The following is a 27742-nucleotide window of genomic DNA, read 5'->3' as shown; positions in this document are numbered from 1 at the left end:
TTGTGAAGCAGATTGTACAGGAAATAAAAGAGGCGGTGAGAGTAAACTAAACCTTCTTTGAGCCAAAACTTTAATAAGAATGAACATTCCATGTGAAGAACATTCCTAGTAAAAGAGCACATACAAAAACTTGGGTCTAAGAAGGCAAGGAAGAATCTTACTTGAGAGTTATTACAGTCTTCTAACAAAATCAAGACACTCACCTTGACTATTGCCACGTGCCATATAAGTCAAAATGGATTGCACATTTCAACCTAAGAGGAAAATCTATAAAACTTACAGAAGAAAATTTAAGAGACATCTTAGTGACCTAGAGTTGGACCTGTAGGAGACGGGATGGTGCAGTACTGGGGTTTGGTGCATAGGGGTAGACAGTTGCTTTCTCATTGAGCTGCATCTCCAGCCCCAGAGATTGTGTGTGTGTGTGTGTGTGTGTGTGTGTGTGTGTGTGTGTGTGTTTCTATTATTATTGTTGTTGTTGGGTTTTTTGTTTGTTTGCTTGCTTGCTTGTTTTTTGAGACAGAGTCTTGCTATGTCTCAGGCTTAGGCTGGCCTTGAGTTCACTTTGTAGTCCAGGATGGCCTTGAACTTAGAGCGATTCTCTTCCCTCAGCCTCCCAAGAACTGGGATTATAGGCATGCACCACCATACCTGGCTGAATTTCTTAAATAGCACATAAACTAGCACAAAAGTTAAAAGATACATATCATAACAATATTTGTGCTTCAGTACTTTATGTGTTTTGAAACTTTCTCCACATTTTAATTTCATTATTTCACAAGTAACTATAATTATGAGTTTAACTTAGGCTAAAGATTTGTCATGGTCAGCATACTTGATTTTCATTTGTACTGTTTCTTTTTTCTTTCTCCCTCCTTTCTCTTCCTCCCCTCCCTCCCTCCCTTCCCTTCTCTTCCCTTCTTCTCCCCCCCCCCCCTCTTTCCTTCCTGTCCTCCTATCTGTCTTTTTTCCTTAGGATTGCCCCCAGGCCTTGCCTGTGCCAGCCGAACACTCTTTTGCGGAACTCTAGATGGAGTCCCCTAGACCATCCATCACACATAGTTTTTGACACCTGCCTTATCACTCCATCAACACTTTTATGTTTCCTTTTTAAAAATTTGTTTGTAATTTTTCAATCATTTTGTATAATAAAGATCATTCAAATAATAATTGCACAACCATTTCTGTGGGTTATAAAAATTGTTATTCCAAGTAATAAACTACATAAGCTTCATAATTGGCTCCGTAGTTGGAAATTTTCTGTTGAATAATAAAAAGGAAGTCATTCTATATGCATATACCTTGAAATGGCTAGTCAAGAAGTATACTGTCTTTTTAGACTAATTATCTGGGTTTTGACTAGAGAGCTTGCTAAGACCAGTGAAAACTGCCAGACATGTGCTGCCGTTTAATCGTATGTCAGAGAATGATAATCGCACAAGATAACCTTGAATTTTTTTCTTTGCATATGCACTTCAGTGGCATTAAATACATTGACATTGTTCTGCAGTAACCACTATACTCCCTTCTCTGGGATAGAAACTGTACTCCTTAATAATACAAACTAGGCATAGTAGCACAGGCGTATAATCCCAGCTACCTAGGAGACTGAGGCAGGAGGATCACAACGAGTTTTTTGTTTGTTTTTCTTTTTGAAGATCACAAATTTGAGGCCAGCCTGGTAATTTAGCAAGGCTCTGTCTCAGAAAAACTAGTTCAAAAAAAATTCCCATTCTTTCCTCCCCCACCCCAACAACCAGTGTTTTATTTTCTATTTTTATTACTTTAGTACTCATTAAAGTGGAATCATGCAGTATTTTTCTTTTGTGACTGTCTTATTTTACTTAGCATATGTCATTAAGGTTCATCCGTATTGTAAAAAGCATTTTTATGTACATACTATACTTGTCTATACCTTCATCCATCAGTGGGCATTTGGGTTGTTCCTACCTTTTAGCCATCATGAGTAATGCTGTTATGAACATTGTTATACAAATAATCCATTTAAGACTCTGCTTGCAGATCTTTTAGAAATATATCCAGGAGTATAACTGCTAGGTCATGTAATAATTCTGTATTTAAATTTTTGAAAAGACATTATAATGTTTCCCACAGCAGCTGCACTTACAAGCAGTGTACAGAGTTCCAGTTTTTCCACATCTTTGCCAATATTCCCCTACCTGTTTTTGTTTATAATAGCAATCATAATGTTTTGGTTTTCACGGAGTTGTTTAAGTGAATTTTGGGGGCAACTTTCTGACTAGTTTTAAACACTGATGGATTTAATTTTTAGACCCCTAATTTGTGAGGAGTATTTTGAAGTTTGAGAAAAAAATTTTTTTCTTCACTATTTTTAGGACAGCCAAGCCTTCGAGAAGCTATTTCTATGTCCTGTATCACCAATGGAAGTGGTGCAAACAGAAAACCAGCTCACACCAGTTCAGTCTCAATTGCAAGAAAGGAAACTCTATCGTCTGCTGCTAAAAGGTACCTACTTGTAAGGAGGAAAAATACTAACATTCAAAATTGTCTGAGCCTGATAAATCAGTCTGGTTTTTTGGGAAAAAACAATGAAAAAAATGAAATGTATTATTAATGAGTACAGTTTCTATCCTAGAGAGTCAAATGAACATGTCCTTTAAATGTTTTGTGAGTGAGATCTATAGCCTGTGCAGTTTATATCATACTTTTTGAATTGTAGTGTAGAAGCTTTTGGTTTTTACTAAAGAAAGAACAATTTTTCATCTTTTGATTTTTGTTTTTGTCTCTGTTTCGCAAGAATTTATTGTTAACTGTCATTAATGAAATTTATCTGTGAATTATCCTTATCAAATAATGTTTGATATAGCATGTTTAAAGGAAAAATAAAATGTTTGGTGTAGCTCTGCATTTCTGGGAGGCTGAACGCTAAACTTCTTCAACCATAAGACTGTATAAAGTTAAGGCCTAATGCAGGATATTATTCAGTGTTGATGTGTTGTGTGTCTGTGTCTGCATGTTAAGAGGATGGTGGGCAGGAATCTGTGAAATTATTGCAATGTAAGTTTCAATGGAGTACAGATTTGGATTGTATATGTAGTATTCTGTTCATCAGTTAAGTGATGGGGATTAGTTTCCAGTAAAACTGGTTGTAGAACTTTGCCCTTTTTTGAAAGTCCTAGCAAATTATCTCAAGAGACCATAAAATAACAACTTCATCATCTTAAATAGTTTTCTTCTCACAATGCATGAATTCTCTTAAGAGAATAATGTGTAACAATGTACTGAAAATGCCTTCCTCAATAAACTAATGCCAGTGACTGAATTTTTCATAGTGTGAAATACATATGTAATCAAACAGATGACTACCAGAATAGTAAAGAAATACATTCTTTGGACTTTTAAAAACTTCCTTCTAGAATTTAATTTTTTAAATCATTGTTACAGAATCTAGACTTTCCCCTTCAAAAAATGGTAAAAGTTTCTACCTGTGCTCCCTTTTGGTAAAAAGGAACAAATTATAAGTTAGACAAATTCAAAATAGAAAAATTTTAATCCTGTCTTTAACAAATTTCTGTTTTATATATAGCCAGTAGCAGTTTAGATTCAGCCCATTTTCTTAGCTGTTGTGCTATTACTGTACAGTGAGCATTACTATGCACAAGTTCATAGATCTAAGAGCAGCTGAGTTATTGTATGGTGCAGGGGCTCTGTATTTTCCTTTTCAGGAACCTAGAAGAAAAATTCTTTTAAGTTGTCCTGTTAAACTAGCGGTCTGTGCATTCAGGATGGTTTGAAGACTGACAAGAAAGAAGTAACTTCCTAGCCGGGCGTGGTGGCTCATGCCTGTAATCCCAGCACTCGGGAGGCTGAGGCAGGAGGATCCTTGCATGTTCAAGACCTGCCTGAGCTACAAAGTGAGCTCAAGGCCAGCCTGAACTGCATAGCAAGATTCTGAAACACACACACACACACACACACACACACACACACACACACGCACACGTAACTTCCACCTCTGTTTCAGTTTTGTTCTAAGTTTCAAAGTTCCTCTAATATTTGTGAAGTAAAATTTTCTTAGCACATACTGAAAAAAATTTAACATGAAGTTGATAATCAGTGACCAGTGTGAAGTCAGAAGGTATTAGAACTGAATCAGATAAAAAAATATAACTGCTAAAATAGAATTTAACTAGTATATGATAGTTAAATTGTGTACTATGTGTATTTATTTAAATGTTTTTGTTATATATGTCCTCGATTGTTCACCTTATGATAAAATTACAAAATGTGCTTTAAGAATTATAGGCAGTTGGTAGTTTTCTGGCTTTTCAATACTGAAATAGAAGTCTTGATTCCATCTACTTAATAATATTGTACTCTGTTTTTTGTACAATTACAAATGGAAGGTAGTTCCTTATGAATCAAAGTGTGTAGACCTGGGCATGGTGGCACACACTTTGAAATTCCAGCACTCTGGAGGCTAAGACGGGATCTCCATTAAGTTTGAGTCCAATCTGAGCTACATACAAGACCCTGTCTCAAAAAAAGTCAAAGTGTAAAGCTTCAAATATCTTAAATATAATTAAAGACCAAGCCTCCCACCCGTTTTCAAAATATGAATCTTAGATCAAATCCCTTGTTGACATAAAATATGCCCATATATTTTCATAGTTTTTTGTTTCATTTTTAAGGGAAGAATAGGAAATTTAAAACCTGGCAAAATAAACAGTAATCAAAACCTATTTCTTTTTTTCTTTCTTTCTTTCTTTCTTTTTTTTTTTTTGGTACCAGGGATCGCACTCACGACCTAGCACTTGCCAGGCAGGCACTCATGCTGCTGAGCTAAATCCCTAAAACCTATTTATTTTTCTATGATTTAAAAAAAATTGTCTCACTTTAATTTAATAATCATTTAAATATTTGTTATGTTTAGTATTTCTAGAACCTTCAGTTTAGTTTTCCTAGAACTTTAGAACTTGTGATTCTTATTCCTATGTATATTTTGTCAGTTTTCTTTGCATTTGTTTAATTTACATAATTAAATAACTAACATTAACAGGTTTTGTAAAAACATAAACTCTGGGTAAAATTAAATCTCACTTGATGAGGCTGAGGTTGTAGCTCAGTGGTACGGTGTTTGCCTAGCATGTGGAAGGCCTTTAGTTAGATCCCCAGCAGTGTCAAAAGGGGGGTAAACTGGATGGGAGCAGAAATATACAGAGGAATTAGGGAATAATCTATCAAACACTAAGCATTAGTGACCTTGGTCGTCCAGTCAGTTAGCTTCCACAGGTTATGAAAGGTGTCACTGGTCCTCTAATTTGGGTAATTTGAGGTCAGTTAAGAGAGCTTCTAGTCTCCAAAATTTTCTGAGATAGCAAAATTCATTAGAGGTAATTTTAGTCTTCATTGAAGATACTAATAGCTTCTAGAATTTTCAAAGAAATATTTTTTCTTATTGGATAAAAGCAGTAAAAACCATATTAGCTGTATGATTTAGGGGTTTGAATTATATAATAATCACTTTCTATCATTTGATTTTTTTCATTTGTTTAAATATGTGTTGTTCCATGTTATACTTTATTTTACAGTGGTACAGAAAAAAAGAAAGAAAAACCACAAGGACAGAGAGAAAAAAAAGAGGAATCTCATTCTAATGATCACAGTCCACAAACTCGAGCATCACCTTCTCCCCAGCCCTCTTCACAACCTCTCCAAATACACAGACAAACTCCAGAAAGCAAGAATTCTGCTCCCACTAAAAGGTTTTAATTGTCCCGCAGTACAGAGCTAGGGAATGGTTGTAAAGATACCTAAATTCTGTGATTTAGGAAAAAGTTGGCTATCCATGGATTCCAAGAGAGAAGCCTGCTGGCTTTTCTTTCTTTGCTGCTGTAATCTATATTTTAGCACATTGTGGAATGAAGATTTATGATAAAAAAAAAATTCTTAGTTAAAACTGAAAAAAAAAAAAAAAAACGGGTTTGGTGGTGTGCACCTGTAATCCTGGCACTTGGGAGGCTGAGACAGGAGGATCACTGTGAGTTAAGGCTGGCTGGAACTGCGTAGTGAAACCCTGTCTCAGAAAGACACCCCCAAAAAATAAATTAAAAAGATTAAGTTGTAAACAATCTGGTGAAAGGCACAAATAGCCTATTTTAAAATGAAAACAGTGTTTTCATAAAAGTATACAATACTTTTTAATTTATATGTGGTTATGTATAGCCATGGATAGAAAATGTCCATATGTACGTATCCTCACCACATTTTGGCATCATTACAACCTTCAACTTGCAAGGGCCCTTCTCAATAAATAGCTCTTTGTTGTGGCTGCATCTCAGTTTCAGTTTGGGGTTTTGGGAGGATAAATTACTGCTTGATTAGAGAAGTGGATCCATTTTCACCTGGTCTTTTCTATGCTGAGGCTTGCTTGAGGGCTTCTGTGTCCGTAATAATATTTTTAAGTTATAAGAGTGGAAAAAGAGAAAAACATTCTAACAAGTGTGTGTGCGCCTAAATTGAGGATCTAAACCTGCATGCTGGGAGTTCACTGCTACAGCTACTTTGGAATCAAATATTGAGACCAACTTAATTAAATTTGCCTGTTTTAGAAACGCTATTCAAGTTTTTTCCTGAGATACATATTTTATCATTATACTTCTGCTTAGAAATCTTAGGAAATTATTAAACCATTCCAAGAACAAGCTAGGATTTTAATAAAATAAATGGCAACCATTCCTAAAAGAGTCATAATACATTTTTATTTGACCAGCTTAATATTTCGTGTCAAATCTATAATGGAAATAGGGAAAACCAGAATACCCTTCACTCGATTGATACACGTTTACCATTTACAAAATGCTTTGTCTGTGTGTCCTGCACAGATTTTATGCTAAGTGGTTTTAAATTCTTCTGCCTGGTCTCTTGTGGAATTTTTCTTGAATATAAATTATTAGTGTTACACAGCTTTGGAGTGTGTGAGGTTAAAGGAGGCTTTTTTATAATCAAGCTTTGGTGTGTGTGAGGTTAAAGGTGGCTTTTTTATAATCAATCTCTTTAAGGTTCTGATTTGACTTGGTATCTTTGTCCGAGGATCTTTTTTTCAGCTTCTTGAGGTCTCCTGGAAATGTGCTCTCCCTTCTAAATTGCTCTTTGGATATACTATTGCAAGAAGTGTTAACGACTGGATGAGTTTTAGAGTAGTGAACAATGCAGCCATAAAGTCATTTATAAATCAAAAACTTTGTGTTACAAGTATAGGGACTCAGTACTACAGGTTTTTGTGTTAGGAGTCTTATTCTAGACCTTGGGTAAAATTGTCTCTAAAGATACAAACAAGAGTTTCACTTTTAGTCTCACTTGTACCCATATAATTTAATTACATTAGGACATAATTACATTAAAAATGAAAATTGCAGCCTTGGAATTTAATGATTATGAAAAACTTCTGGTTTTTGGTAACTGCAAGTTAGGAGAGTTGCCAGGAGTGATGGTATCTTCCTGTAATCCCAGCACTCTGGGAGGTTGAGGACAGGAGGACCACAAATTCAAACGCAGCCTGGACAATGTAGTAAGACCCTGTCTGAAAATACAAAAGGGCAGCAAATGCAACTCATGCGAAGCCCCTGGCTTCAGTCTCCGGTACTGGCAGAAGAGAGAGAAGTATTTTGAGATATAAGCAAATAATTTTTTTTCTGATAACAGCAAAAAAAAAAAGATAATAGATTTTCTTTTTATCAAATAGTATTTGTTCTAGTGCTTTTCAGAATAATACTGAAAATTATAAAACACAGTTGGGGTCAACCCATTCAGGACCCCTCCTGTCTCTCAGAAACTACTTGTATTCCATATTCGTTTTCTTCAATAAATTGTCTTACTCTTAAAAAAAGAAAATCTGGACTTGGTAATGCCTTGTTTAACTCCATTACTCATCCAGGCAAAGTCTTTCAACTAATCCTTTCCTTTCTTTTTCTGGATTAGCTTTAAGAAAGTGTTAATTGCTGCTTTTGTGTTCTGTTTAAACTTAACATGTCACTGCTACTCAGAATTTTCCTTTAAGAAATGATTATGTTTCTCCTAGCATAAAACGACTACCAACTGCTGAAAAGTTACATAATTCGTGGGAAAATTCAGATGATAGTCGTAATAAATTATTGAAAACACCTTCAACATCAAAATTATTATCAAAAGTTACAAAAAATACAGACAAGTAAGTAACACCTTATTACACCTGAAAATTAATAGCTCTCATAGTTATATGTATAATTGTATGTCTGCTTTGAATTTTAAAATCTGTATTATCGTAATTTTTTTCTTCTAAAGTCCTCTCAGAAAAACTGCGTCTTCCTGTTAATGTTTCCCAAGACAAATTGTAAATCTCAATAATACTGTAAGATTTGGGTACTTCTCTTACTTTCTTTTTATGCTTTTACTTGTTTAAAACTATGTAAAGTTGTATACATTAGTAGTTGATAGCATGAGAAATTAAAAAATACTGGTACCTGAATTTCATTTCTAGATTTATCTAGGGTTTGGGCAAAGGCATCAGAGTTTTGCAAGTGCTTCAGATGACTAATGTTCACCTGTATAAAATTATAAAATAAATATACTCTTTGAATTCCTTTTTAGGCATAAAGATGTCCTCATCAACCAAGGTAAATTAAATATCTTTTTACAATATTTTGCTTTTGTACATCAGTTTAATTTTTTTCAAACGGATAAGAATGTCAACTTACTTTCAATCAGTATATTTTATTAGCCCATAGGAATAAAAGAGACGTGTTTCTGTAGTTACTTAAGGAAATGCTCAATTTTTTGGTAAGATATGTCATTTTTGTCTCAACCAGCAAAAATGTCAACCCGTGAAAAAAACAGCCAAGGTAAGAATAAGCTACACAGTTGGTTGCCTTCTAAATTAATTTTTCTTGGATCTCTTATCTGGCTTTTCATTACTTTTACTATCTGACTCTTCTCTTAAAAATAAAAAATATCATGGTGATTGGAACCTAGTGAGCCCAAGTGCTTTTTAAAGAAATCTATCTTATTTCTGTCAGCTGTGAAGATTTAAGGTGATCAGTAAATACAGCTTTACGCAGGATAAAATGTTTTCTCCCTTTTAAAAAAAAGTTATACTTAGAAAAGCCATTTAAAAGATTGATAAATTTTAATTTAATTTCCTGTCTTGTCAACTGCATTGCAAATAATCACTCATATCTTGATGCAAGATTCAAAATATGATAAGTCTAGCAAACCATTTCCTCTTAGATTTTTCTTTTATATTAATTATAATCTCTAGCCACTTGCTGTTGTTGGCTTGTTCTGACCAAAAAAGGAAAGCAGATTTTGTAAACGTATATTTAATTTAATTGCAAAGTAGGTATATTTCATAATCAGTTTTACATTCCTCTTAGATTGCCTGCAAGTTTAATTGAAGCATGCTGTTCCAAGTGGAAGCATGTCTTTTTTGTGCATGCTTTTGACAGCTCATTTTTATGTCATAATTATCTTCATTTTCTGGGCTGTTAGCCAACTAAATAGTGGTTAAAATATTTGTTAGACATTGAACTTCATTTCTGAGGATTTTTACTTCCTTCAGTTCCAGTAAGAATAGCATTTATTTTTTGTTGTCTTTGGATCATTTGTACACAGAAATTGTAAAAGAGGTTCAATTTTGGTGGCATTCTTCTCCACTAGGCCTTAACTTTCTCCCTGTATTAATGATAACTATTAAACTAATTGTATTAGATTAAGTAATAATTTTAGCTACTTCAATGAAAATGAAATTTTACCTACAGAGACAATCTTATTACATTACACATTAAAATTTTTTCTTTATATGGTGATATAGATCAAAGTGCTGTGTTCTGGAAAGTGCATTTGAGTAGAGTCGCTGCGGTTAATATTTGGCGCTGGCTCTTCTGTATAATGCTAGGCTTAATGACAATGTCTCTGAGTTTTTCAATCTGAAAATAATAACTGTAAAACCTACTTCATATGACTGCTGAGTGATGAAAATACTTTAAAAATAGAAAACACAGAAACTATCAGTATGCACTGCTGTTACATGTTTTTCTAAAGAGCTCAAATTTCATAAGCTCAGTATCAGTGAAAAAGTACTGTTTGCCTTTTGCTTGTGTTTCATGTGTTCTTTGAAAGGAAAAAGGAAATTAAGATTGATATATGAGAGTGGTTTATGTTAATGACACAATTTTCAAAATCAGTTAAGCAAGTAAGATATTTGAAAGGGGGAGGATTTTGCTGAGGAGGAATCACTGAACAATGAGTAGCCAGTGCCTGGCAGGAAGGATTGAATGAAAAATTGGGGAAGAATACTGAAAAATAAACTTGATTGTGTTACAATAGTTCTACCTTAAAAATTCAGATTGCAGTTGTTGAAAATTGATGTCAGACATTGCTTCCTTTGAAATGTGAGTCTTTTCTTTTGCTGGTATAATTACTGTGTTGTTTGGAAAATAGACTCGTATCATTGGTGTGTGCCCACAGGGCTCTTTTTTTTCAATATATTATATAACTCAGGCCTGACAGTGATTGAGGCAGAGACTATCGATAGAAATAGATGGATCCTGGATAGTACCAGGTAGGATATAGAAAGTAAAGAGTAAAGGAAATCTATGAAGATTGAAGAACTAAGTAAGCATCATCTGCTGAAATAAAAATTTGTGGAGTAGATTTGTGGAAAAGAGTAGCAATGTGGTTATGCAAAATTGCACTTCGAGTTGGCTTTGAGATTTAACCTACATATAGAGATGTATAACAAGCAAAAAATAAGATGTTTAAATACATGAATTTTGGAGTCCAGAGACTGATACCATCATTGAATTAGCTATGGTGTCCTTGGACAGGTCATTTTGCCTCCCTAAATTTTTGTTTTCTTGTCTACGATTGAGATAATAAGCCTTCAAAGAGTTTTTGTAGAAATTATGCAGTAATAAAGTATTTTAACACAGTGCCTGGCACATAGAACAAAATAAATTGTAGTTAAAAATGAGTCTGCCAGTAAAAACTTTGTACTCAAGTAGAGTAAGATGAAAAGACAACCATTAAATAGAAGATTTTTATTTGTTAGAAGTTGTAGATCTATTTTTAGAATTTGGTATTCAATATGTGTGGTACCTTTACAGCACATTTTCTTATAATTTTAGTTATTAATGCTTATACCTATCTTTTTGTAAAATCTTTTAAATATATGATTTATTAATTTCTCTAGCTATTTTTGACAATAACAACCGTGATTTGTTCCAAGCCACCTGCTTTGATTTGGGAAGAAGCCTATTTACATTTGGTACATTTCGGTGAGTGGTAGCAGAGAAACTGCCTAAAAGGCCTGTGTCCTTCCGGCACCACAGTGGTCAGCACTTGGGCAGAAGGCAGACAGGAATAGCGGAAAGCAGTACAAGTGAAATGGGATAAGCAGGGCAGTACTGAGGCTAGGTGTGAGGGGAAGGACAGACGTAAGCCACTAAAATGATGCGGCTCATACTAACCTGCATCTTCACCTGTGCCCTGAATCCTGAACCCTTTTTTTTATTACTCTTTTCCTTAGTCTTGGTTCTGTTCTAGCCACAATAGAAGTAAAATCCTCACACAAGTTAGAAATTGGACTGAGTTCTAATTAACATCACTGCGTGACTCCTTATCCAGTAGTTCTAACATTGACCAGCATTTTCTCAACTCAACTCTCCCTGCCTGTTAACCACTCCAGCCTCTACTGTACTTTGGGGGGCAGGGGTGTCTTTTTGAGACAGAGTCTCGCTATGGGATTACAGGCACACGCCACCATGCCCAGCTTTCCTACTCTACTTCTAAGAGATCAACTGTTCTAGCTTCCCGGTATGAGTGAGATGATGCAGTAACTGCCTCTGTGCCTGGCATATTTCACTTAAATATGATGTTCTCCAGGTTCACGCACACTGTTGAAAATGACAGATCTTTTTTATGGCTTTACTATTCTCCTGAGTATGAGAAAGAGAAAAAGAGCAGAATTGAGCCAGGTGTGGTGGTGCACACTATCCCAGCACTTCAAAAGCTGAGGCAGGAAGATCGTCATGAGTTTGAGGCCAGGCTGGGCTACATATTGAGTCCAGGCCAGCCTAAGCTGTATAACGAGACAGCCTAAGCTGTCTCAAAAAAAGAAAAGAAAGAATAGTATTACCTGTTTACACTAGTCTGGTTGCATATCTTGGCTGTTACAAATATTGCCACAATAAATTTATGAGTGCAGATACCTTTTCAACACACTGATTTAATTCCCTTTAATATATACTCAGTAGTGGGAGTACTAGATCTCAAAGTGCCATTTGTAAGTTTAGTCATATTGAGAACCTGAATGACCAAGGGCCCTATTGGAAAGAAATATGCTTAAAGGGAACTCATCTCAACAAAATTCCACTCTTCCTGTTATAGTGCTTTCTCTCTGCTCTGCCAGATCGATGCACTAATACTGCAACTGTACAGATATATTAAGATGGAAAACCAGTTATGATATCTTGGGAAATTGAGAACTAGCTGACTATTTTTTTAAGAGAATAAAGCCAATCAAAATAAAACCGTGAAAGTGATAATAGGACTTCAAAACAAGATAATAGGAAATCAACAATAGCTGCCATAATGCTTCTTATTACCTTCAAAATAACTGCCCATACCATCAAACCTAATAAAATCAAATAGAACAATATAATCAAAACAAAATAATGAAAGTGATACAGGACTTTAAAACAAAGTAATAGGAAATTAACAGTGGCTACCATCTTCCCTTGTTAGATGTTTCCTCCCCTTTCATTTTCATAATACCTATTGTACAGTTTGGATCCCACTAAGACAACATGATGTTCACCTACATGAGTCCAAACCACTTTACCCAAGAGCATGATCACAAGTTGCATCCATTTACATACAAGAGCCTCATCATTATCCTTTATAGCTGAGTAGCTTTCCATTGTATAAACATGTCTTACCTTTCTTAGCTGTTCTGTGGTTGGTGGGCAAGTTACCCTTGCTTTTTTCTGGTTCCCTGTCACATGGAACATTGTTTTCTCTCTTTTAACTTTCAACCTATGAATATACTGTCAAGTAAATATGTTTCTTGTAGACCACAAATTGATGGATCTTGTTTCTAGATCCACTCTGCCCATATTTCTGTTTATTGTTGAATCATCTACATTAATGGTCACAGCCAACATACAGTACTTTGTCTTTGCCACGCTTTTTTCCTGCTGTTGGCTCCCTACTGTCCCCCTCCATTCAGTTGTCTTGCCCGGCTCTGATTCTGATTCCACTCTGCTGCTGTTCCTGGGACTGTGAGGCAGGCGCTTACACTACTGAGCTAAATCCCCAGCCTCTCCTTCAGTACTATTTGTAGGGTTGGTTTGGTGGTTATGAATTCCTTCAGTTATTCTTTGTCATGGAAGTATCCTATTTCTCCATCAATTTTGAAAGATAGTTTTGTAGAATACATCAGTCTGGATTGGAAGTTGATTTCTTTTAGGATTTGAAATACTTCACTCCAAGCTCTTCTTAACTTGATGGTTTGTGTTGAGAAGTCTGTCATGATTCCTTTATAGATGATCTGTTTCTTTTCTCTAACAGTCTTGAATATTCTGTTCTTGTGCTGAATTTCTGGCATCTTGATTATTATATGTCTAGGTATAGGTTTATTTTGGTTATGGCTAGTTGAAATTCTATATGCCTCACATCTATATGTCAGGTCCTTTTCTTATACTTGGGAAGTTCTCAGCAGTTACTTCTGCAAATAGTCTCTTTATGTCATTTGTGTTGACTCCTTTTTGCTGACATATATCATTCTTAAATTATTTTTCTTTGCCTCATCTTGCAGCCGTTGAGTTGTTATTTCCTTGTTCCTTGTTAATTTTTAAGAGATCTTTCCTTTTGCAGTTGCTAACTGCCATCCTGTCTCCAGTGTCTGAAAGTCTATCAGTTTGTTTTCAATGGAGTTTTTAATTTCCTGGATATCTCTGAGTCTGTTTCATGCATTCCAATTCTTCTCAGTATTAAGATTTCCTTCATTCTCCTATGCTGTTTTTTTTCCCCTATATCTTCTTCAGGTGTGCTCAGCAACCCCTTTATTATGTTTGTCATTTCCTCTTTGACCTGAGATCTGATTTCTTTTAAAACTTCATGGAATAGTTTCTTTACTTTAGTTCCCATCATTCCAGAAATCTCCGGTATGCAGCTTCCACTTTCTGCCGTGTCCATGTCTCCTGAACATGTTCTGTTTCAGCTGGAGGCCAGAGATCCCCTTCTGCTTTTTCATCTTGACACTGTCCTGAGTTCCTCTAGATAAGCAGATTGTGCATCCCACGTGCTTCCCACATTGGCTACCTGTCCATAGTGTAAAGGGTCGGGCACCTGGGTTTTTCCTAACCCAGCTTCCCCAGGAGGCAGTGGGGTATGGGGTCGGCTTCTTGTCCAGGGCATGGCTGGCTGGTTCTATTGACTCACACGGCTACCCACTGGAGAGTCCCAAGGCAGCTGGTGTGCCCACGGGGGGTGGCCTGGCTACTTCTCCCCACCAATGCTGGCTACCCTAAAGGATACCTGATGGTGGCTCTTAGTTGACTGTTTTATCTATCAAAAAATAATTTAAAAATCATTTAGAAATTCATATTTTCTAAAATCCCATGACAATTTGTATAGTCAGGTAGTTCAAATAATTTGTAAAATTGGAGGAAGAAAAAGTACAGAACAATCTTCTTGTGGCAACTATTACAGATGTGTTTATTTACTGTCTTTATCAAATATATATATATATGATATATTAAATATACTCATTCATTTAACAAGTTGGGATTTTTTTTTCTTTTTGTAACCGGGTTGGAACTCCTGATGTCACGCTTTCCAGGGAGACCCTTTGCCACTGAGCTGAAACCCTGGCCCTCAAGTTGGAGTTTCTGTTGTTGCAACAATTGTTTGTTTCTGAGACCAGATCTCTTCACCGTACAGTTCAGACTGACTTTGAACTCACTGTAGAGCAGGCTGACCTCAAACTTGCAGCAGTCCTCCTGCCTCAGTCTCCTGAGTGCTGGGATTATCACAAACATTATTGAATGCTTATTTTGTCAGGCCCTGTCTTCAGCAGCCAGGGTTACAGCTGTTACAGTGTCCGAACCATGTAGAGCATATATTGTACGTAATTGAAACAGAACGTAAGTGAAGCACATAACAAAATAGTCAGTAGCTGATACTTATGGGGAAAGAATAAGGAGGCTAGAGAATTGCCATTTTATAGAGAAGAGTTAGGGAAAGCATTTCTGATACGATCTCTGCAGCAGGTCAGTGAGGTATGTGGCAGCCTCAATCATAAACCCTGAAGCAGAAATTTTTGATGGGTTTCTTTTTTTTTTTTTTTTTTTCCTGTATTAAGGAATAGTAAGTAGGTCACTGATCATAGCATTCAATCAATTTTGTATGTTAGCTATTACACTTGCAAAACACATTTATTCCAAGCAATGTAGGCTTTATTGGACTCCTCACTTACAAAAAGAAAGAAAGAAGGAGAGGGGTGAAAAGAGCAAAAACGTAAATACTGGGGCAAAATGACCTGTGTTACAGAAGATTGAAGAATCAGACTGATGTTATGAATACAGATTGGAGAAGCTCAAAATTCCGTGTGTTAAAGGAAAGTGTGGGAGGGGAGGGGAGGGCGGGGCGGAGGCGGGAGAGAGAGAAGCTTTGTTCATCCCGTAGTGCGTTTCCTGTGAGACTTTGAACCTCAGTGTTCTCACATATGCTTAGGCTTAGATGTTGCTAAAGCCTTTTTAGTAACTTCACTAACTTGCTTTTTAAACTACCTTCTAAAGAACTCAAATTCAGGTTTTTTTGATACTTTCTGATTTCTTTGCTACAGGTGTGTTTGGCCATAAAACCTGTGTAAGTTAAGCATTGTATCAGGAAGAATAGCTAAAATTTACCTGTAAGGATGTATGATAGTAGTATTCTACTGATCCTGTGTTATGTTTCACTTACTGAGAAGGGTGTGCAGTTTGGAACAAATCAAAATATCACATTAAACTACAGATAATCTTGCCTTGTTACTGAGGTGGAATCTGAAACTTTGCAGTTCCAGAATTAAGAAGATAGATTCTAAGTCTACATGGATAAGCAGTAAGGACAGGTAAAGAAGTACCCTGTTTTCAAAAGGTATACATACTTTGTTGTAATGTTTAGGTACTGGGTCTTTTTTTTTTTTTGGTCTTTTTCGTTTTTATCGGTACCAGGGATCGAACTCACGACTGCCTGCTTTCAAGGCAGGCGCTTATGCCGCTGAGCTAAATCCCCAGCTCCTCTGGGTCATTTTTATAGACTACATCTGAACTTTATTAAAAGGAAATCAAAAAAAGGAGACCTGTATTACTGCAAAAAAGAAAACTCATTAGGTATTTTTATTGCTAATTTAAAAGCTTTCTGACACCCTCTTTCCATATCTTAGCTAAGAGGAAAAAAAATGCCCCAACTGCCTCCTCTGAACGTGGAGAATATGACTTTTAGTAAGAGAGACAGAACTCTAATGCATATTTGTTATATTGTGGGTAAAGCCCTTTCACCTGTATTTTACACAATAGGCATGATTATTTTAGTGCTAAACTAGAAAAAGTAATTAGCAAATTTTGTGTTCTTCAAGTGTGTCAGTTAACTGAGATACTATCTTAGTTATAAATCTGTCTTATACAGGTGGGTGGCATTTAGACTCCATGTTGTACTGCTAATTCTGTAAATTGTTAACTGTTTTTCAAGAACATTTTGAGAAGATTTGTAAAACTTGTGATTAGCTTTAGTAGGAAAGAGGTAGACTGATCAGTGACCTGTACCAGGATTGCTGGGAAGAGGCATCATCTACTACATCTTTGAACTGTATTCACAGTTGGTTCTTAAAGGAGCTGTTTCAAACATTCGGTTATTTTTTTTTAACTTTTTTAAAATTGTGAAATATCTTTCTCCTTGTAAGAATATATACAAATAAAGTGATGTCCTTACACTGTTGTCCTGACCACCAAAATTTATCACATTTTCACATTTTGCTTGTATTTGACTTAGAAATCTCTTATTGATTCTGTTTAATCAGAATTTCATATACAAGTATTTTTATTCTTCATCTAGGGCCTCCTGACTATCATACTTAATTGAAAAAGCAGAGATGGGAGATAATGTCTTGATATCTGAAGTTTCTTTTGTTGAATGTATTTAAAAATTAAATCCAGCTTGGCATACTCAGATAAAAATCAAAAGTCTTTTGATTTGTTCACTGCTTAAAGTACTTTTTCTAGGGGGTATAAATATGAGATAATGTAAGAAAGTTATAAAAATACAATTTTGCTTACAGAAAAAATATTTTGTAGCAGTATATCTAAGTCTTAGAAATTTTATGTGTCTGATATTTTTGAGTTAGGTTACTTTCCTATCTTTTCCCAAAGAAAGGCCTTTTTCAGGCAGAAAAATAATCTAAAATGCTCCTGTAATTTTACTTGAGTGAATTACTCAAGTAATTTTAATGAAGATCCAACTATAAACCTAAGAAGAAAAAAATTAAAGGAAAGTTAAAGTCAAAAAACATTTGCTTATTCCTGAGTTGATTTATTAGTGTAAGAGTTTTTATCTGTACCAGGGATCAAACTCATGACTGCCTGCTTTCAAGGCAGGCGCTTAAGACTGGCTCATATTTCCAGAGTAAGCTCATAAGGAGTTAAATACATACCTTGTATGTCTTCATTGTGCTACCATGTAATTAAGAATTCAGAAAGTTTATCAGCCAGTAAAACTACCTATAGGATGAAGAAAATTAAAGTAGAATTTTAATACTGGGTCAGATTTTTCAAACCTGGGTTTTGTTCTTGCTGGTAAAACTAACTACATAATGTTTGGCAAACACTATAAGGAGGATTTTTTTTAATCTGCAGTAAGAGGGTTAGATTACATTCTTGTAAATTCTCATTTTCTCTTTCTCTCTCTCTCTCTCTCTCTCTCTCTCTCTCTCTCTCTCTCTCTCTCTCTGCCTCCCTCCACCCTTCCTTTTTGAGACAGGGTCTCACTATGCAGTTGAGCACACTTTGTAGCCCAGGCTGGTGTCCAATTTGTGATAATCCTCCTGCTTCAGCCTCCTGAGTGATGGGATTACAGGTGTGTACCACCACACCAGGCTCTCTCTTCATTATCCTAGGGCCTGAATATTACACTTTTATATTTAGACACTTGAACAGAGATGAAGTTTAGACTTTATGATAATATAAATCATATGCTGTTCAAACATCTTAATATATTAATATTACAGTTTTTCACTGAACTTTTAAAACTTTGAATTTCTACTAAAAAATAAATGGCTCATGAATGGGGACTTGTAAACTTTTGTTTGTAAGAAAACCTTTTAAGTAATGGTTTTAGCTGGGCATGATGGCACATGCCTCTAATCCCAGCATTTGGGAGGCTGAGGCAGGAGGATTGCTCCAACTTTGAGGCCAGCATAGGTTATATAGTGACTTCAGGATCTCAAAAAGAAAAAAAAGAAATGGTCTTTTTGTCATTTTCTGCTATAAAATCAGAGCTAGTATTTTTAACATCTTGATGATCTTTCAAACTCTTACAGTTTTGGAGTAGAACTGATGGTATCAGAGGAAAGGCTCAAACTAAGTAAAGATTCTTTCATTTTCATTTTGCACATTTCTGTTTGCAAGGATTTGTTAGCATCATACTCTGCTACAGTTTAGTTAAATGTAAAGCTAAAATTCCAATTTGAGGAAGACACCTTAATTCTAAAGTGTATAAAATACAAATAAAAATAAGTGCTTTTGTGAGAAAGATAAGTTGTAAGCATTCTCGAATTTCCAAAGGCTTTCTAGAGGTAATAGTACCCATTACACAAATAATTACAAATATAGTCCAAATCCTTAAAGTTCTGCTGTTGTCTTTGAAAGGCTTTGACTTTTTTTCTTAAATTTTGAAGTCCAGAAATAAAACAGGTTGTGAAAAAAAAACACTAGAGGAACTGGTGGTGGAAGAATATTCCCAATGCCATGTTCCTTCAGCGTTCTGCCTGAGTTTTTCTTTTCAGTTTGTTATAATCTATGAAAGATTAATACTTCGATAAGCCTATTTTAAATATAAAAATAGTTATTTATGTGTGAGCATGAATTATCTAAACAGTACTGCTTTGCTCAGAACACTTGCGATAACATTTCTAAAAGGATGGGAGTTTTGATTAAGGAGTATGATGATGGTTTTGCAGTTTGGAGCACTGTGGGTAATGATACTAAATTAGATACTACGTTAGAAGTGCAAAACCTGCTGAGACTAAAAGAAGTTTTTAGCAGGTGTAGCTAAAAAGGATGCAGAAAGGAAAATGAAACGTAGGATGTCTGCTCAACATTCACTCTTTGCTGTGATAATAGATGAGAAACCTTTTTCTTCTGTGGTATGCCCTGTTTTCTAGCTCCTGGCATCCAGAACTCATGCCAGTACACTATTTTGGTTATAAGTAAACTGCTTTGTCAATCACTGGGCATTCTCTAAACTGGCCTCAGGATTTCATGACTGTTTAAACAGATCTGTCCAGTGGAGTGACAACATGTAACAGATACGTCATTTAAATTTTCTAGTAGTCAAAATTTAAAAAAGTAAAAGAACAAAATGAAAATTGAGTGTGATAAATTTGGTAGCCAAACTGTTAACATTTTGATGTGTAATTAGTGTAAAGAATTATTGAAGAGATGTTTTTGCTCCCTCTTTGTGTGAAATCTTCAAAATCAGGCTTGCATTCTACACTCCCATCAAATCTCAGTTCAACCACCACATTGCTGGTTTTCAGTCACTAGCAGCTGTGATTTGGGGCAGTGCAGATCTATAAGACAGTTTTATAGTGAAATGTTTACAAAATTCTAAATAATGAAGAAAATTTTTGAGCCCAAAGTAAAAATTTATTTACCTTTCCTACCTTGACTTCAGCTTTTCTGAAGAGGTTGGACTAGGTGAGTGCTTTGTTTTCTTTCATTTTCATCATTACATTTGTCTAGAAAAATGAACTAATAGCTTTTAAAATCATCACTATCCTACAGATTTTTTATACTTATGAACTACTTTATCAGTAATCAGATTGAATGCAGGATACCTATTTTGAACATAAACTCTACTAACTCCTAAAACTGAGATTTGAACCAGGGTCTGTGTTCTCCCCTGTTCCTCCCAATCTTAGGAATTCTTAACATGTCAAGAAAGAGAAAAGATGAAGATACTTAAGCGGCAGCTTTTATTCAATACGATAGCCCTTTGCTGATTACTACCATGAGGTAGATAGTTAAATGATTTATTCATTCTTTTTCTGGGCCACAAAACTTTGTATTATAATGTTACTAATTTCAAAGTTTACCTAGACTTATCTCATAATCCTTTTCCTTTGACTTTCCTGGTATAGTTCAGTTTGCACAGTTAGAAAGCAGTTTTGTGGTAATACAAACATACTGACTCCAAGTTCTTTGGCCATAAGGCATTATAGAACCTCAGTTCTCAAGAAATAATTTGTAATGAGAAAGACAATGACTGGTATTTTACCTGATGCCCAAGATAAAGACGGTCTTCTATAAGGGAAGTTGCAGTATGCAGGCCGAAAAGATATCTTTTCATAATTTTCCCTTTTTTGTCAGAGGAGTAAATATTTTACAATTGTGAGATCTTCGGTTTTTCTTGAGAAATGAGAACTAGACATGATGGCACGTGCCTATAATTCCAGCTACTCAGATGAGACAAGAGCATCTTGAGTTTGAGGCCGGCCTGGGCAACTTAGCAAAATCCTGTCGCAAAATAAAAAATGAAATAAAGGGCTGACTGCAGCTGAATGGTAAAGCACTTGCCTAGGATATAGCCAACCCTAGGTTCAGTCCCCGTGGCAGAGGAAGAGGGAGGGGAGGGCGTCTATAAACGGGACCTACGACCCTTATGGGATTGAGCAGTTGCTCCTTTCCTGACGGGAGGTATGAAGCATGCCCTTCCTTCTACCCTCAGCGCGCACCTCTAGTCACAGGGAACTGGAAGAAATTTGAAAGAAGCTTCTTCAAAAAGTTACAATGTTAAAAACAACTGGAGAAGAAATTATATAACAAATCAGCACCCATAGGAGAGTAAACTTGCAGAAAAAGACAAGATACAAATAAGTACCATTGCAGAAGGGAAATACAGCTGGTAATCATTTAGTTACCATCAAAGGCCAGCTATGCTAAAAATCATCAGGAAGCAGAGCCCACTCTTAGATTCAGAGATAATAAAGATGTTCGTCATGTGATGTTCAGACCACAGTGTGGGAGGTCTTAGCCTGTTCTTAGATCAAACCCTGAGGCGGAGCCCACGGTAATAACAAAAATAACTTGAACTTCTCACCCGTAACAAGCACAACTTTTTCGTCTGTTTAAGAAGTACTTATAAATTCAGCAAGTAGTTTATCTTTTCTTTCTTGGTTTGCTTTACATAAATTACTAAATTGTGAATTACTGGATTATGCGATGTTGTCCTTAGCTCAGGTGATTGTTAAAAATTTTCGGAGTATGTTCTCTGATTTTCAGTCTGTTTCACACTTGCTTTCATGTCAGACAAGCCGACAGGTACCAGACATTTCCTGTGCTTCTAGACTCAGGCCCTTTTTCTCTTAAGTCCTTTTGTAACCATCAGCATTGACAATCTATATGTATCTTGTCATTGGAATGCTAGCAGCAGGAAGGAATGGGTTTGTGTTTCTTATAACTTTTAAAAGAATAAGAAACCCATTTGTTTGAGAACTGTCTTCTTTTGTAAGCAATGTATAATACTGGTTGAGTCTAGAGCTTTAAAAATAGTTTTAGACTATTGAAGATTTTATTTAATGATCATAGGTTTATATAAATAGTAAGACAGCCTCTTTAGGACTGAGTGTGTGGCTCAGCGGCAGAATGCTTGTCTGCCATGTGTGAGGCCCTGGTTCTATTCCCAGGGCTGCAAGAGAAAAAAAATACTAGCACTATCTTTTCCTGGTTTTTTTTTTTTTTTTTCCCTAGCATGACCTCGGAAAACTCAGTGTATTAAATTGAATTTGTGTAGAGTAGACACAAGATTGATTATACACACAAATGTGAAGTGAGAAAGTCAGTCTTCTTTGCCTCTTGGCGTGTATCCTCTTAGTCCCTTTCTTATTCTAACTTTTGAAAGTGTTTTGAGTCCTTTCCTGGTGCTATATTCTGAGATCAAGTTTTTGGATTTTAATATGGTAAGAACATTTAAACCTGAGATGTATCTTTTAACAAACATTTTAAGTGAGCCGGGTGTGGTGGCTCACGCCTGTAATCCCAGCACTCGGGAGGCTGAGCCAGGAGGATTGTTGCGAGTTCAAGACCAGCCTTGGCTACAAAGTGAGCTCAAGGCCAGCCTGAACTGCATAGCGAGACCCCATCTCAAAAAAGACAAAAAAAAATTTACGTTTATGATACATTATTGTTAACGTAGGTATAATGTTATAATTTTGCTTGAGTGAGACTTTATACCTGGTGGCTAGGAATTCTTCATTTCTCTCTTCCCTTAATTCCTGGTAACCAGCATTTAACTTTAATTCTGTGAATATGACTGTTTAAATACCTCATATAAGTAAAATCCTGCAGTATCGTTCTGTGACTGGCTTATTTCAGTTAACAGAATGTCTTGAGCATTCATCAGTATTATATTATGAAATTTGCTGCTTTTTAAAAGCCTAATTATGGCCTGGGGATTTGGCTCGGTGGCACAAGCACTGTTTGGCAGGTTCAAGGTCATGAGTTCAATCCCCAGTACCAAAAATAAATAAATCAATGCCAAATTCTGTACCATTATATTTATGTACTGCATTTTCTTTATTTATCTATTAGCAATTGGTTGTTTCCTCACCCTGGCTACAGTGCTGCTATAAACATGAAAGTGTTAATATCTCAAAGTTTCTGATTTTAGAAGTAATGTAGGAGAGCTGACAGAAAAGCTAGGAAGTAAACTTTTAGAGGTTGGGAAGGGGATGACAGGATGAGAGGAAAATAATCAAAGTATGTCATGCAGATATACCGTCTACTAGAATGAATCTTCTGTATTACTATTACACATTCTGGCTTTAATTCTTTTTGGAAAATACCCAGTGGTGGGATCACTAGATGATGCGGTAGTTCTATTTTTATGTTTTTGAAGAGCCTCCATCCTGTTTTCGGTAGTACACCATTTTGCATTCCTGCCAGCAATGTGCAAGAGTTGAAATTTCTCCACCCTGAGCAACACTTGTTTTTTGTTTTTCTGATAATCACAGAAAAATAATCATTTTTCTGACAGGTGTAAAGTGATGTCTCAGTGTGGTTTTGATTTACATTTCCCTGGTGTTGAACTAATGTTGAACACTTTTACCAATACCTTTTGGCCGTTTTGGTTTTGTTTTTTTGTTTGTCTAATTTTAAAGCGAATAAAACCAAATGTAAAATGATACAAAGCAAAACAGTAATAGGACAGTAGGAAATCCACAATTGTTATTCTGTTACATATTATTCTCTAAATAATTGCCCAGATTACTGGCCACAGGCCTGAAAAGTCAATCAAATAACGTACACGTCAGGCTGCTTTCCTACTTCAGTTCTCACGTGTCAGCCTCTGTGGTGTCCTGTTGCTCCTGGGGCCGGGGGAGTCAGGCGGGCCTGTGCGGCTCCCGGTGCACAGTGGGGCTTCAGGTGCACAGTGGGGCTTCAGGTGCACAGTGGGGCTTCAGGTGCACAGTGGGTGGTGACTGCCTTGCTTCCTTGCCGTGTGTCCCATGGGGGTGGGAGGCAGGCAGGTGCCCTGCAGCACACGAGTGGGGGCCACACTGCCTCCCTGCCATCCGTCCCTCCCTATTTGTCCTTCGGGGATTTTTTTTTTTTTTTCCTTTGAATTCTGAATTCTCTCTCCATGGGCTCCAAGCCTGAGTTCAGATCCTTCCTGTGTCCATGGTGCCCTCCTCTCTCTTCCTTCTCTTCCTCATGCTGCTGCATTCCAGGTCTGGACCCCAAAACTTGGAGAGGTTTTTTTCTCTGCTACTCACCACTCTGTTTTCCCAGAAGTGCCCTTTTGGCCATTTTTATGCAGTTTGGAAAAATACATATTCCAAGTACTTAGCCCATTTCAAAGTCAGTTATCAGTTTAACTTTTGAGTTGTAGGCACTCCTTATATATTGAAGATTATCTCCTTATTAGAGACATAATTTGGAAATATTTTCTATTCTCTCGGTTACCTGATTTATTCTATTGATTGTTCCTTTTGCTGTGTGGAAGCTTTTTAGTTTGTAAGGTCATATTTTTTTATGTGCTGATCATAAAAGTGCATAAGCATCTATAGGTTGAACAAGTAACGTGGTGTAAGCATGGTTGTTGTCTATGAAAGTCATTTTACTCTTAACAGTTACAGAGACTTCCATCACCAAATTACTTTGAATTTTTCTACTTCCACTTTTTTGGCCTTGAGAAAAATATGTTAAAATTATATTTTAATTACAAAAATTATTATTTTCAATTAAGGAAATGGCCAGTGATTTTCCCAGTTTTGGACTAGATCTCTACAGTACCACTTTGTTTGCTATGTGCTGTAAAATATATAACAAAACAACTCTGCATAAAGAGAATACAACTTTGAAGTAGCTATTTTGTCTTGTTTTTATTTTATCACATTAATGACTGACTTTTCTACCAAATAGGAAATGTATGTGACCTAATTTCTGTCTTGTGTTTCAACAGAAGGAGATTATATTAAAATGTTTATGAGAGGTCGGCCAATTACAATGTTCATTCCTTCTGATGTTGACAACTATGATGACATCAGAACAGAACTGCCACCCGAGAAGCTCAAACTGGAGTGGGTGTATCCTTTGCTGCTGTGATACCAAATGTATTGACTTTATCTCTAGTTTAAGAAAAATTAGCTTGCCTAAATTTCTAAAGTTGTTCTGTTACCCAAAAATAAATATAATGAACACAACAACCATTTGAAAAATTAAAAAGGAAACATCCTCTCTGATCTTCCACATACTGTATATATTTTGCTATCAGCAATTTAAAGCCATCAAATTAATTCAGAAAAGAAAAGCAGTATTCCAGCAGCTTACAGCAGATATTGCTGTCGTGTTAAAGGCACTGAACTAGAATTGGAACACTGTATTTGAGGTGATTTGGTTTCATTTGGTTAGGTTTGGTTTTTTTGAGACAGGATCTCACTGTAGTTAGTTCAGCTTGGCCTCAAGCTCATTATGCAGCCCAGGCTGACCTTGAACTTACAGCAGTCCTCCTGTCTCTGCCTCCTAAGCACTGAAAATATAGAAGTACACCACCATGCCTAGTTGATGTTTGATTTTTTTTTTTTTTTTTTTTTTTTTTTTTTGTCTTTTTCATTTTTACCGGTACCAGGGATCAAACTCACGACTGCCTGCTTGCAAGGCAGGCGCTTATGCCGCTGAGTTAATCCCCAGCCCCTGTGTTTGATTTTTGGCTCTGCCTTTTACCTCTCTGTGAACCTTGATTTTTTTCTTCCTTAATGAAGTTAATAATCCTTGCCTCACAAGAATTCAATAAGAAAACATTGGTTAAACATTTTGCACCCTGTGGAACTATATATAATACAAACCATTTTATTAACATTAAATTAACAAGGTTGATTTTAATTCCAAAATATTTCTCTACCAGTTGTTTCTTTAAAATGACAATTTAATTAATTAATTTGTTTATTTTTGATACTGGGGATTGAACTCACAACCTCATGCTTGCCAAGCAGGCACTGTGCCACTGAGCTAAATCCCTGCCTGGCCCTTAAAATGACAGTTTGAAACAGAACTTGCCTCATTTTACCTAGAAAGTCTCACATTTCTTAGAACCTCTAAGAAACTCAGTAAAGTAGAAAAGAGCTAACAGTATGAATTCTGCTTTGTGCTTCCGTTCTCCTACATCTCCAGGCCCTCAGATTCCTTAGTTACAACTACTTTTTAATGAACTCTCCGTCTGCCCCTTGCCCGACTACCCTTATTCATCATGTCGGGTTCTGCATGAATGTCACTTTGTCACGTAGTCCTTCTTTTGTTCCTCCTGTCTCTGCCTATAACAGGTCTTCCATTTGTACTTTCTCCTGACATCTCAGACTTTTTCTTTCCGTGTTTATAGTTTCATATTTGTTGATTATTTCTGTCTTCCAGAGTACAAGTTCCAAAGCCACAGGCTGCATGTTTGCTTTGCTCAAAACTGTTTAGCAGAGCAGAGCATAGTAACACACATACCCATCAACCCAGCACTCGGGAGGCCGAGGCAGAGAGATAAGTTCTAGGCCGTGCTGGATGACATAGCAAGACATGTCCATTTTTTTATTTTTATTTTTTAAAGCAGAACTGTGTGTTCAGCGTTGTGCCTGATACATCTAGGAACTCAGTACCTATTTGTCTAGCAAATGAGGAAACTTATGACTTCAGCATAGCAAATGACACAGAGTTGTGTAATGCAGAATGTGACTTTTCTAGTCCAGTCCAGTCAGTCCAGAAGGTATACCTTCTTGATTACCTAAACTCCCTTGAAAAACTGTTAGTTCAGTACCCTAAATACTGTATGTTAAGAACCTTGACTCTCACCTTTTTTAAGATACGGTTATCGAGGAAAGGACTGCCGAGCTAATGTTTACCTTCTTCCTACGGGGGAGATCGTCTATTTCATTGCATCAGTAGTAGTACTATTTAATTACGAGGAGAGAACGCAGCGACACTACTTGGGTCATACAGACTGTGTGAAATGGTTGGTGTCAGTTTTGTTCTTTGTACCATTTGGTGTTTGTTGAATTTGGATTGTATTAAAAATTTCTTATGGAAAGCTCAGAATGGAACATATTACGGTTATTACTTAAATATATTTTGAAAAGAAAAGTTTAAACTCCTTAAAAATGATCTATGTATCAGCAGCAATAAAATATACTCCATAACTCAGTTGAAATTTCTGCTTTCTCAGGTTCCTTTAACCCTTTTCTTCAGGTCTGTAGTATGAAATGTAGGTAGGACAGATTGGACTTTCACAGGTTTCTGAGAGTGATTATTGGTTAATATTTATTGAGAAGTTAGTTAATCCTCTGTAGATAAATTATAATCTCTGGCTTTTCTCGTTTATGGAAAGTAGTATAAATGAATAAATAGGATTGTAACTATAAGGTTTCAAACTATAAAAATATGAGAATAACTTAAATGTGTAGGTTTTTTTAACTATAAATTTTGCTGCTTATAAATTCAGTCTTTTATTATCCAAATTACTGTTTTCCAACATTTTAGGAGCTTTGCTTCTTTATGACAACTATATCCACACAAAAACATGTAATGAATAGGATATTATATAAATATTTTTGAACCTTAAGGATAATGAAAATATTTTAACAATAATTAGAAAATTATTGCACTATTGAGATAGTAAAGGTTGGAACCAACCTTTCAATTGAGGATTAGTGAGGTTGTGTTATAGATTACCATGCAGCTGTAAAAAAGAATGAGGAAATACTGTATAAATAAGGAAAGGCCCCTAAAATATACCTCCAAGTACATACATTAAAGAGCAGGAGAACATGCATATGTTCCTCCACTTGTGTGAAAAAGAAGTAGAAGCCAAGTTTGGTGGCCCATACCTGTAATCCTAGCTACTCAGATCAAGAGTTTGTGCCTACTCAGAGCAACCCAGCGAGATAATGTCTCAAAAAAAAAAGAAAATAAACATTTTTCTTGATTTT

The 27742-nt window shown here is 36.0% G+C and overlaps 1 protein-coding gene across 8 annotated transcripts in view; it reads left to right on the top strand.

The window, feature by feature from the left end:
• The window catches only part of Eml4 (EMAP like 4), a 150881-nt gene that overhangs the window by 81594 nt on the left and 41545 nt on the right, over positions 1-27742 (top strand). The window contains exons 3-9 of one of the 8 annotated variants that reach the window (XM_013155891.3): positions 2358-2487; positions 5574-5747; positions 8063-8191; positions 8611-8636; positions 8829-8861; positions 24739-24862; positions 26620-26769. In XM_013155891.3, coding sequence (XP_013011345.1) covers positions 2358-2487; positions 5574-5747; positions 8063-8191; positions 8611-8636; positions 8829-8861; positions 24739-24862; positions 26620-26769 — 766 coding nt within the window. Of the gene's footprint in view, positions 1-2357; positions 2488-5573; positions 5748-8062; positions 8192-8610; positions 8637-8828; positions 8862-11209; positions 11295-24738; positions 24863-26619; positions 26770-27742 lie in introns of those variants that run through there. The other 7 variants (XM_023566363.2, XM_013155892.3, XM_063229323.1 and 4 more) reach the window with 7 other exon arrangements.

Source organism: Cavia porcellus, unplaced genomic scaffold, assembly GCF_034190915.1.
Source record: "Cavia porcellus strain 051 isolate PalLab524CR breed Dunkin Hartley unplaced genomic scaffold, mCavPor4.1 scaffold_1, whole genome shotgun sequence".
NCBI classification, from domain to species: domain Eukaryota; kingdom Metazoa; phylum Chordata; class Mammalia; order Rodentia; family Caviidae; genus Cavia; species Cavia porcellus.
The sequence above is the reverse complement of the archived record's forward strand: the minus strand, read 5'-3'. Positions and strand labels throughout refer to the sequence as shown.